This window comes from Capra hircus, chromosome 10 (assembly GCF_001704415.2).
Source record: "Capra hircus breed San Clemente chromosome 10, ASM170441v1, whole genome shotgun sequence".
Taxonomy (NCBI): domain Eukaryota; kingdom Metazoa; phylum Chordata; class Mammalia; order Artiodactyla; family Bovidae; genus Capra; species Capra hircus.
In genome coordinates, this window is record NC_030817.1 from 57791710 (window position 1) to 57803049 (window position 11340).

Below are 11340 nucleotides of genomic sequence, written 5' to 3' on the forward strand. Positions count from 1 at the left end.
CACCCCGGCCCCGCCCTCGGACCCCGCCTGTTCCCCTCGCCTCCGCCTCTGGCCGGAAGCCCCCTCCTCTCTTCCCTCCCCCTGCCGGTCCCCCGCACCCCTTATTCCTTTCCAGTCCCAGTCCTTCCGCGGGTCAGGGGAACCTCTCTCCGCCCGGTCCCCTCTGTCTTCCTCCAGCTCGGGTTCCTCCATCCAAGTCCCAAGCCCCCGCCGGGCCCCGCCCAGGCTCCTCCCTCGGCCCGGCCCCGGTCCTAGTTTCCCGCCCAGACCGGGGCCTTCAGGCCCCTCTAGTCCCCTCCCCGGACCCCGCCCCCGGCCCCCGGAAGCCTCTCCCCGCCCTCGGCCCCGCCCCCCCGAAGTTTCTTGGGCCCCCGGCAGCCAGCGGGACAGAACGCACAGAGCCGCCGCCCGGCTGGTGGTTGATGGAGGTATCGGAGACCGCGCGGCGCCGGGAGTGAGCGGCCGAGCGCCCGAGCAGCCGGACCTCAGCGGACTCGTCATGGAAGAGGAGGTGAGGGCCGGGCCAGTCGGGGGGCCTGGGCTGGGGCCTTTGAGACTCTTGCGGCGGCTGGGGTCCTTGGCTCAGGCCCTTGTTCCAGCCAGCCCTTCTCTTGCGGCGGGTCTCCGGACACCCCCAACCACCCTGTACACGCCAATCCCCCAGGCAGAGCCTAGGCCCGATGAGATGAGGCAGGAGCGGGAGTAAGAGATCGCAGACCCATTCTCCTTCATTTTTTCTGTCTTCTCCCACCAATTGTGGTCGTGGTGGTGCTGGTTGTTCCCATTGGACAGATGGGGAGACTGAAACTCCGGTGAGTTTGATGACTTGCTAAAAGTAGCATGAGTCGCTGGGCTCGAACCCTTGTTATCACTGACTCCCTGTGCCGTCCACGTCGGATCCTAAAAGGGCACAGTGTGTGTGTGTGTGTGTGTGTGTGTGTGTTGTGGGTCTGTGGGTTCTGGAATCCTTGTCTCAAGGAATCTTGAGGCTGTGACCCTGTGGCTGGAGGACTGGAGAAGTTGCGTTTTCTCCCCTAAATCCCTGTAGGTCCTTTATCCCTGATGTGTCCAGCTTCTTCCCTGATTAGTTGTCAGGCCCTGATCAGGGCTGATCCCTGCCCCTGCCATCCTCACATCCCTGGAGGGCTGATTCCCTGGAGGAGCTGGGCAGCTGGACCAGCAGTGGTCCTTGAGCCTCCCTCATTCCCCTCAGGACCTTCATGGTCTGGAGTGTGGTCAAGCACTCTGTGACCTCCGCCCTTTACTTGCAGACTCAGTTCCCTCAGTAGCCCCTCTTCCAGGCACGCTGCCAGCACTTAATGTGTGACTGTGGAATGAATAAACTAGGGAGGGGCTTGCTGAGACTCGAGGATTTTGCTTCTGGTCCCCCAAGGGGGTCTCAGCTTCTGCCCCTCCCAAACCCAGGGGAGGGGCTATGTCTTTGCCTGGATAGGTGGGGAGGAAAGATGAAACCTTCACTCTTGGGGCAACCCTGGCCAGCTGAGGACCAGACTGCCTGTGTCCCCATCCGCGCTCATCTCCCTGCTTCCTGGGATCACTGTCCAGGAGCAGCTGGGGTATCTGTCTGAGTTCCCTCAGGCCAGGCCCTGCACTTCTGTGGGATGGTAGATAAGTCACTTCCCCTCTAAGCCTGCATTTCCTCTTCTATAAAATATTGGGCCTGGTCTCCTCCCCAGGTCTTGATTGTAGCCCCTTCTCTCAGAGTGGGTGGAAATAGGGGGCACAGTCAGGCCACTATGATTTGCTGTGGTTTCTTGCTGACAGGGGTGGGGCTCCCTTACCCTTACTGTGAAGGCTGGGCTTCTTCCTCTCCTCTTCTCCCAGAGGATGTGGGACAGGACTACTCGATCTCCGAGCTGCTCTGGCCACCGCACCCCCCTCAATTAAGGGAAGTTCTCCTGGGGCCTCCTCGTCCAATGGCTTGTCTGGTGGTCAACCCAGCCCTCTACTCCTCTGGTCTTGAGTCTCTAACATTGCCATTTACTAACTCCCAGATGCCAAAAGCTCCCTGCATACCTCGGGTATCTAAAGCTTTGCCCACCACCTCCCTGCATGACCAGGGGCTCCCTGTTCTCTACCCCTCCTTTGGCATCCCTCTTTTCCTCCCATTTCTTCTCCCCACCACTTCCTCTTGTTTCTCCAGGCCTCAGTACCCATCTCCTTTCTCTTAAACACTGCTTAGATTGTAGTCACCTTCTCTGCCCCATGACCCCAGGCTGGCCTCCTCACCTCACTCGCAAATGGCTCCTTTGAACTGGTGCCAAGGCCCCTCAGTGACCTCCTCCGTATAATAGGATGGTAGTTTCCTCAGGTTGAGGTTTGGTGCAGAAGTGTGGGTCTGGGCACTGGGCATCTGTCCATCTGTGTTCTCAGGGCCATAGTTTCCCCATCTGTAAAATGAAGGAGGTGGGCATTCCAGAAATGTGATGGTTTATGTGCACAAGCTTTGAAAGCTGCAGTGATCAATGTGAGGTTATTGTTGCAACTGGACTCAGGCTTTCCTGTCTCCGCCCTGGGGTTCTGCCCACCCCCCCTCAGTCATGCCTTTCCCTGGCTTGGCCTCCAGTGGCACCAGGCTGCTCCTTTGCCTTTACCCGTCTAGAGAGTGGCAGGGCAGTGGCCTGTCCCAGTACGGGTTTTGGGACCTTAAGCTAATCTTCGGCTCTTTCTGGCCTGCAATTTCTCATCCTGTAGTGAAGGGGTTGAGAATGTAGGGTCTTTGATGTCCTTTTCTGGGCCAAGATATGTGTCTTCTTCCTCACAATCCTACCAAAACCCTTCCTTCTGCAAGGGCTTCCCAAACTAACCCCAAGCCCTTACCCTACCAGAGAGCCAAGACTGGGTACCCGTCTGAGTAGGTGCTTGAGCCCTCCGAACGGACTGGGATCCTCTCAAGCAGAGGATGCCCACCCAGCCCCCAGACTGGGGATTTCCCTTGTGCGGGGGTCTGTGTTGCGCCCATTGGACTGGAAGTTCCCCACGCAGAGCCTGTGCTTCCTCTCTCTGATTGCCCCATCACAGGGCTCTGACATGGTCAGTTCTTAGCAGAGTTTGGTCAGAGCATCATGGGGTTTAGTCCAGTCCAAGAGCAAAGGTCATTATCCTAAGCTTTCTGTGATGTGAGGTGCCAGCAAGTTCTTTTCTGCTGGTCTGTCTCTCCCTGGCATGGCTCCTTTCTGTGCACAGGGCTGGGGCTGACCTGGTATCTTTTCCTTTTCCTTTCTTTTTTTTTTAAACAAATGACCCAAAGACCCTCCCCTTTCAGGCAAAGCAGAGCCAGGCTGGTGCCCAGGGGTGCCTCAGAAGCTGCTCACGGTGGGCATGGGGAGGGGCTTGAGTGAGGATGGGTGGGAGAAGAGAGGGCGAAACAGGAAGAAGAGTGGTCAGCTGGTCAACGAGAGGAGAGAAGGCCAAGAAACTGGGGTGAGCAGGACAAAACCTCCCCTCTGAGCCCTACCAAGGGGAGGGGCGGCTTACTAAAACTTACTGGGGCATAGATAGCCAGCCTCCTGGTGGGAGAGTGTCTGAGGGGCAGGGAGAGGGACTGGGTGAAGGGTGGCAGGACTCTGACCTCAAGCCAGGCCTGTCTGCTGGTATCTGCTGTGATTGATTCTGGGCTAGGAGACCCTCCCATGGGCTTGGGTTTGTGCCTCCCCCAGTCCCTCAGTTGTCACCCCCATCCCCGAGTGCCTTGTCTCAGCCCCATGCTGATATCCACATCCCCAAAGGCTCTGGGCTTGCTTCTGGCTCATACAATCATGGCAGTCACTGGGCGCTGCTCTGCTGCCTGCAGAGAGGATGCATCAGGACACAAGCTTCCAGCCTTGCCCCCAGGAGCTTCCAGCTGGCAGGAAGTTTTCACAGCTCAGGCTGTGGGTGAGGCAGGCAGGAGAGGTCACAAGTAGAGGGGCTGTGAGATCCCATGGGGTCATGGGTGGGCCCCTGAAAACAGGAGGCGAGCTTGGAGCTCAGAGGTGGGAGATCTGGGCCGCTGCTCTGTAGTCTTGTGTAAGAGAAGCCTAAGTCTGCAGGCGGTGTGGCGGTGGGGTGGGGTGGCCAGCTGCTGTAGTTACTAATGGAGGGGTGTGACATGTCAAATGTGGGGGTGGGATTTCCCTTGACCCACTTCTCCCCCTCCAGCCCTGGGCCTAGGCCAGCTTGCAGGGGTCCCTGAGTGGAGAAGGCCTCAATGGGTCACAAAGCCCATAGGGCTGAACACAAGTGATGAGGGTGGGGCTTTGGGTGCATAGTAGGATGCTAGAGCCCCCCTTCTTGTCAAAGGGCCCCAAAGTCCTTTCTCCTGATCAGGGTGGCTCATAACTAGCCTGCCAGCGAGCCTCTCACTTCCTCATTCTCCATCCGGGAACACCATTTGGGACCACTCCACTTCTCCATTCCTCTTGCGTCTATAAGTTAGGGAGAGATCTCTAGGGGGCACCTCATATTCCTGGAGCTCCTGGGGGCATTGAGGCCCAGCAGCTGAGCCCAGATAGGTCTTGTCTTGAATTCTGAACCAGGGACAGGGTCCCCGAGAGGCAGAGGGAAAGGCAGTGACAACAGTAGCAATGCCAGCTGCCATTGACTAAGTTTAGGCGGTCCTAGGCATTGCTTTGTAGAAGGAAATGGCAGCCCACTCCAGTGTTCTTGCCTGGAGAATCCCAGGGACGGGCGAGCCTGGTGGGCTGCCGTCTCTGGGGTCACACAGAGTCGGACACGACTGAAGCGACTTAGCAGCAGCAGGAGCAGCAGGCATTGCTTTATATGTTGTATCTTTTTATTTAGCAACAAACATTTATTGAGCACCTAGCCATTGGGGATACAACAGTAAACAAAACAAAAATCCCCAGCCTCACGGAGTTATAGTCCTTGCAACTTCTGTAGATATCACCATGTCACCAATGAAGAAACTGAGGCTCAGAGAGATCGTGTGACCTGCCTCCGGTCTGCGTGGCTTGGGCTCCAAAGCTCAGACTCCTGACCACTGGAGTGTGCAGCGCAGTGCGGGAGGGGGCCACAGTAAGGACCAGACTGGGGGGTCCCTGCTGTGATGGAGCTCAGGGATGCCATGCCCTGCCCCACTCCTGACAGCTCACCACTCTTCTCTCTGGACTTGTCCTTCTAAAAGCATCGGTGGCCGCAGGATATCTCTGGGGAGAGATGTGCTCCTTTTAACTGGAGCCCCCTTTTTTAAGCTTTATGTAAATTATAAAGTAGTCAGAATTAGTCAGTGCTGATTTCCTTCTGGCATCCTGTAGATTCTTACATGCTCTGAGCCCCTTCTCCTCCACCCTCCCCTTCACACTCATCACTGTGGGTACCAGTCATTGAAGCAAAGTGGTTAGCAAATTGGGTGTATTTTTATTTTCATTTCACAGGTCTTTCTCAAGCACCCATTATGTGTAAAGAAACAGTACTGGGTGCTGGGTACTAAATGTGAATTTGGACACACCTGGTAGGCCTATACCTGGCACCCAGCTACCCAGGTGGGTAACCAAGAGACACGAGATGTCAGTGACTGGCCTGAAGGCTCCAGGGTGGCTGCTGTGTCCTTGAGAAGGGTTTGAGTTTACCTGCTGTACCTGCCTGTGGTTGAAGGCAGCCCTCATCAGGTGGGGTGGCTGCGGGTGAGGGCAGTGGAACCTCCTGCTTTGGGGCCGGATGCAGGGGCTGCCAAGAGGGCTCTCTGGAAAGGCAGGGGTGAGGAGGAAGATTACCACTCTGCCTGCCTGCCTCCTCCCATCCTTCTGATCCTGCTTGGACATCCTTTTCTCTGAGAGGCTGTCCTATGCCACCCTGACCTGAACCAGGTCCCCCACTATCCCGTCTCACTCCCTCCTCTCACTTCACTTTCACTGATTGCTTCATAGCATTTCACGCTTGTTTGTGTGTTTACCTCTTGTGTTTATTTGTTCAGCTCCTCCTTCCCTGCGTTGCCAGCTCTGAGAGGGGAGAGATGTGTTATTTTTATTCTTCCCTGCCTACTCCAGCACCCATGACATTGTGGGTGCTCAGTACCATGTGTGTTGATGTGGTTGAATGAATACATGGGGAGCAGAACGGTGGAGGGGAATGCGAGGTCAGAGGCCCAGTGTGAATTCTGATTTTGTCCTCCCAGTGGCGTGACTCTGGTAAGTCACCTCCCCTGTCGGAGCTTCAGTCTGCAGTGACATGTGGATGAGTGACATGCTCCTACCACCTAGGAGCATCCTTGAGCAAGTTGCATGGGTTAAATGAGGCAGTTTGTGTAAAACATAATACAGTGACTCAATATAAGGTGCCTGCAGTTATTATTGTGGTTGCTGTTATTATTGCCATTTCTGATACTGGATTGAGAGTAACTGCCTCAAGGATTGGGGGGAAATTCATGTGGGGTGATATCCAGCAGAGGGATACATCTCTGTGTGGCCTCCAGGCAGCAGCCCTCATGGTGTGTCCGAATGCTCTGTTACAGGGTGTGAAGGAGGGCGGCCAGAAGCCTCGGAGTGCGCAGACAGCGGACAAGGCTGGCTGGATCAAGAAGAGCAGCGGGGGCTTCCTAGGGCTCTGGAAGGACCGCTACCTGCTCCTCTGCCAGGCCCAGCTGCTGGTCTACGAGAATGAGGTAAGGACCGGCCTACTCCTGAGTCTGAGTGTTCTGCGTTTGGGAGCCAAGTGAGGGCAGCCCAGGCCAGAAAGGGATCCCGGACCCGGGACTGGAAGGCCTGTTTCACTTTGGACCTGCTGTGCAACCTTGAGCAGGTGCCTGGTTTTCTCTGGGCCTGTGCAGTACAGGGCGGTACCTCTAGGTGTGAGTGTAGGGCTCCCAGGTGAGGGCTCTTTGAGGTGTATGTGGGTAGGGACGCGTGCGTCTCCTCAGCTGGCCACCTACTCTGCAGCTCGCTGTCCCGGGGCTAGGTTCCACTTAAGTGAAGTTTCCAGAAAACTGAAGCTTGCTCCACTCAGTAATGAGAGTAGAAATAAGACTTACTTCTCATGCTTGTTTGGCGATCTTGCCTACCCCTCTTGGACGGTGGGCTTCCCTGGTAGCTCAGATGGTAAAGCGTCTGCCTGCAATGCGGAAGACCTGGGTTCGATCTCTGGGTCGGGAAGATCCCCTGGAGAAGGAAATGGCAACCCACTCCAGTACTCTTGCCTAGAAAATTCCGTGGATGGAGAAGTGTGGTAGGCTACAGTCCATGGGGTTGCAAAGAGTAAGACACGACTGAGCAACTTAACAGCAACTTCTTGGATGATGCTCACACAGTCCCTGAAGAGCAGCCATCATGTCACATTCTACAGAGGAGGATCCTGAGGCCCAGGGTGGCCAGATCCTGTTCAGTGGCTCAGTGAAAGAAGGTCAGATCTAGACCCAAAGTCAGGGAGCTCTCCATCCAGCTATGCCAGCAAGTAAACTCTAAAACGTGTTTTTTATGGAAATCCTCTAAAACAGGGGTCCCCAACCTACAGGTCAAGGACCAGTACCTCTATCGGATCAGCGGCAGCATTAGATTAGAAATAAAGTGCACAATAAATGAAATGTGCTTGAATCACCCCCAAACCATCCTCCCACCCCTGTTCCTTGGAAAAATTATCTTCCACAAAATAGTTCCCTGGTGACCAAAAGTCTGGGGACCGCTGCTCTAAGACATGTTGGATATTCCTGTCTGCCTGCTCCAGCAGAAGGTGCTGGCTAAACAGTCCTCCTTAGTGATCTAGTCCCTGGTGCGCCAGCTGTTCCTGCTGCCGGACTGTACTTCTCAGCTGTTCTTTCTCCTGTAACATCAACCTCCTGGTTGCCTCTTTTGCTGTCCTTGTGCCTCTCACAGTCCCCGCATCTTTCCACTTCAGACTCGTGCCCCTTTCCATTTGGAAGGCTTGGAATTTAGACAGCCCAGCATGTGGAAGTTGTGTGTCGAATAAGTGTTGATAAAGTTCTGGGTGAAGACCTGAGGCGAAAAGGTGGTCTTTACTTGGGAATGCTATTTGTGTTTTGGGGTTGAGGCTGTAAGAGGGCTGTCTCTGTGTGCCTCTGACCAATGGGTATGTGGAGAAGAACTGGGCTGGGGGCAGGGGAAGGAGGATCCTGCCTGTTCCCCATCAGCCCCTGTTGGTGTGCCTCAGGCTGACCTGGTCAGTTCTTCCTTGTCCCAGGCCAAGAGAGATCTAGGCATTTAAAGGAGCTGCCTTTGAGATGCACCTCACCTTTCCTGACTGAGTCCCCAGGCTCATGGAGCTGGGGTGTCAGAGAAACAGCCAGAGAAGTCTAAGGGGGTGAATCGTGCAGACAGTCCCCAGATGTTCTGCACTGCCACCAAATTAGGATATGCTGTGGTGGCTGCAGGGGGCTATTTTTATAAGTAAAGGGGGCTGTCACAGCCTCCTCCAGTTCCAGCTACCATAAGAACTGAGTGACAGGCCCCCAGCTGTCAGCTCGTCAGGTGCTGCCAGCCTTGTCCTGGGCCACCTCTCTACATCTGGCCACGTCTGGGAAGCAGGAAGGATTTCACATCCCCTAAACACGAAAAGTCTAAATCACACCTTTAAAAAAAAGTCACCATTAAAATCCTCAAGGCGTTTTCAAGAACTTAGCACTTGGGGGTGGGGGAGCTTGGCACAGGAGAGGGAATTGAGAAATGTTCAATTCCCCTTTCTGATGTAAGGAACTAGGCGAGTGCGAATGACTCTTGGCTGTTTCTTTGCTGTCAGTGAGGCTGACATTCCAAAAGTGCTGCCCCCGCCCAGTGCCTGCTGGGTTATCCGATTTTTCTGAGCTGCAGAAGGGCCAGATGATTCAGCGATTCAGGTTGAGAGGAGACCCAGGTCAGGCAGCCATGGGGAACTGGGTGGTGGAGATGGACTGACCTTTTGTTTCCAGACAGAGGAGGGTGTGTTTGGGCCAGATATCTTTCCAGTGGGGGGAGGCCTGTGTACATAGGGTAGGTGAGGATCTCTCTCTGGGATCGGAGGGAAGAAACCTGGAGTCTTGCTCTGAGTCAGGCATTCAGTTTAGCAAACTTTTCCTCTGGAGCGTCGTTCCTTATAGGGCACTGGCAGGGGAACAGAAAGGAGACATAGGCAACAAAGGTGGAGAAAGGTGGCTCCTTCCCCGTGACAGCGTGTCCCTAGCACCTAGTAAGATGCCTGCAGATGGGGAGTGTCAGAGGAGAGAGAGCACTGAGGCTCAGGCTTGTGTCGGAGAGCAGGGCGGCTTCCTGGAGCAGGTGGATTTTACCAGCCTTGTGTTGAGTGCAGACACCTGCAATGGATTGAAGACCAAGGATCAGAAAGAGGTGCATGGAGGCAGGAATGGGAAAAGATACTTGTTTGAATCTAGATGGGAGAGACAGGTCACCCTGGCTACCTATTGCCCTTTCCCTGAGGGGCTGAAGAGAGAGTAGGTCAGTGGTTACAAACCTTAGCTGTACAGTCAGCTGTTTTGGAAAATACTAACATCTGGGCTCTGTTCTCCAGGGATCCTAATGTAATTGGTCTGGGATGTTGCCTGGGATGGGGATTTTTAAAGCACACAGGTGCCACTAAGGTTGAGAATCTCTGGTGTAGGGTAGAGGTTTGCAAGCTTTTGCGAACATCAGAATCACCTGGAGGGCTTGTTAAAACTCAGATTGCTGACCCCTTCCCCCAAGATTATGATTCAATAGGGTGGGGGCTTGAAGGTGAGCATTTCTGACAAGTCCCCAGGTGATGCGACTGCTGCTGGCCCAGGTACCATACCTGGAGGACCACTGGTGCAGAGCAGCCTGCTGCTAGGGCCACTGTCCAGTACTCTGGCTCTGGCTGGAAGGAGTGTGATGTGCTACAAGGGCTCTGGACTGGGAGTCAGAGGATGTGTGTTTCCATTTGGCGCTGCTCCTACGTTTGGGTCTATGTGTGCTCAGTTGCTCAGTCATGTCCGACTCTTTTGTGATCCTATGGATTGTCACCTGCCAGGCTCCTCAGTCCATGGGATTTTCCTGGCAAGAATACTGGAGTGGGTTGCCATGTCCTCTTCTAGAGGATTTTCCTGACCCAAGGTCACACCCGCATTTCCTGTGTCTCCTGCACTGCAGGTGGATTCTTTACTGCTGAGCCACTGAGGAAGCCCATATTTGGGTCTGTGGCCTAGGGCAGTTCCCTTTGCCTCCAGGTCTCATTCTTTTTTTCTGTTCTGCTGCTGCTGCCGCTAAATCGCTTCAGTCGTGTCCGACTCTGTGCGACCCCATAGACGGCAGCCCACCAGGCTCCCCCGTCCCTGGGATTCTCCAGGCAAGAACACTGGAGTGGGTCTTTTTCTCTATAAAATGAGGCAAATCCTGGGATTCTAGGATTTCAGGGTGCTTGAGGGACTCTGGAAAATCAGGGAAGCAAAAGAGCTTGCTAAGTGTCAGGGTTTCTTAGTAGGTAAGAATTATCATGGAGGGAAATTGGGGTATTTCCTCTGCAAAGAATCGAGTCAACTGCCTCCCTCCCAGATATTCCACCCAAAACTGAGGAGCCCTGAGGTGGTCCCTGGTTGGATGCTCTTGCTGGGTCTGCATGGTGTCAACAGCAAGAGTTGACTTCACTTGCCAGCCAGTCTCCCAGGGCATGCAACTACTTCCCTGGAGTCTCCAGGGGGAGAGTGTGACACGCTGAGGAAGCTGTTTCAGCCTGGTCTTCCCCAGAAGAGGAAGCAGCTGACCACCACTGAGGGAGGAGCATCTCCCACGCTTGCTGGAGAGGCACCTGGGGGGTGGAGCCCAGGAGGAGAATACACTCAAGAGCCAGGGCTGGCGTGAGGGAAGGTGGCCCAGGCAGTGTCCAGAGGTGGCCGAGAAGAGACTGGTCACTGTCCTGGCCACCAGTCCTACTAGTGATGAATCCTCACGGTGGCAGGCTTGGGATGCTCTTGAAGGAACTCTTGCCCTGTCTGTTGTGCTGGCCACAGAGAGTGGCCTCTCACCCCAGGTGAAGGGTCAGAGGAGGAAGATGCCCACTGGGGAAGTCAACTTCGGATCACTGTGGTGAAGTCAGGTCGTATAGCCCCAAACAGCTTCTCTCTGTGGCCCTACCTGGAAAGCCCTTTTTTCCTTTCAGCTTGTTCCTCCTTCCAGGCCACCTCTTGCACTGATCTCTGCCTGGCTTCTGGGCCTGCACGGGCTCCCGGGCACACTTGCCTAAGCCCTTCCAGCTTCCCCCGTTTCCTCCTTTGGCCTTAGGCATATCTGAATCAATCCTGCTACCTACCTTTGTGGGTAGAAATGTGCTGAGAGCCCATTTCTTATGTGGATGGAGAGCTTTGAGGACATCCCTCCAGCCAGTGTGGACTGAACATCGTCTACTTGCCGGATCTGAATGCCACCT

General features: G+C 54.9%; 1 protein-coding gene across 1 annotated transcript in view; it reads left to right on the top strand.

The window, feature by feature from the left end:
• Window positions 365-11340, top strand: part of PLEKHO2 (pleckstrin homology domain containing O2) — a 22790-nt gene continuing 11814 nt past the window's right edge. The window contains exons 1-2 of the mRNA XM_018054342.1: window positions 365-511; window positions 6473-6622. Coding sequence (XP_017909831.1) covers window positions 500-511; window positions 6473-6622 — 162 coding nt within the window. The 5' untranslated portion in view covers window positions 365-499. The remainder of the gene's footprint in view (window positions 512-6472; window positions 6623-11340) is intronic.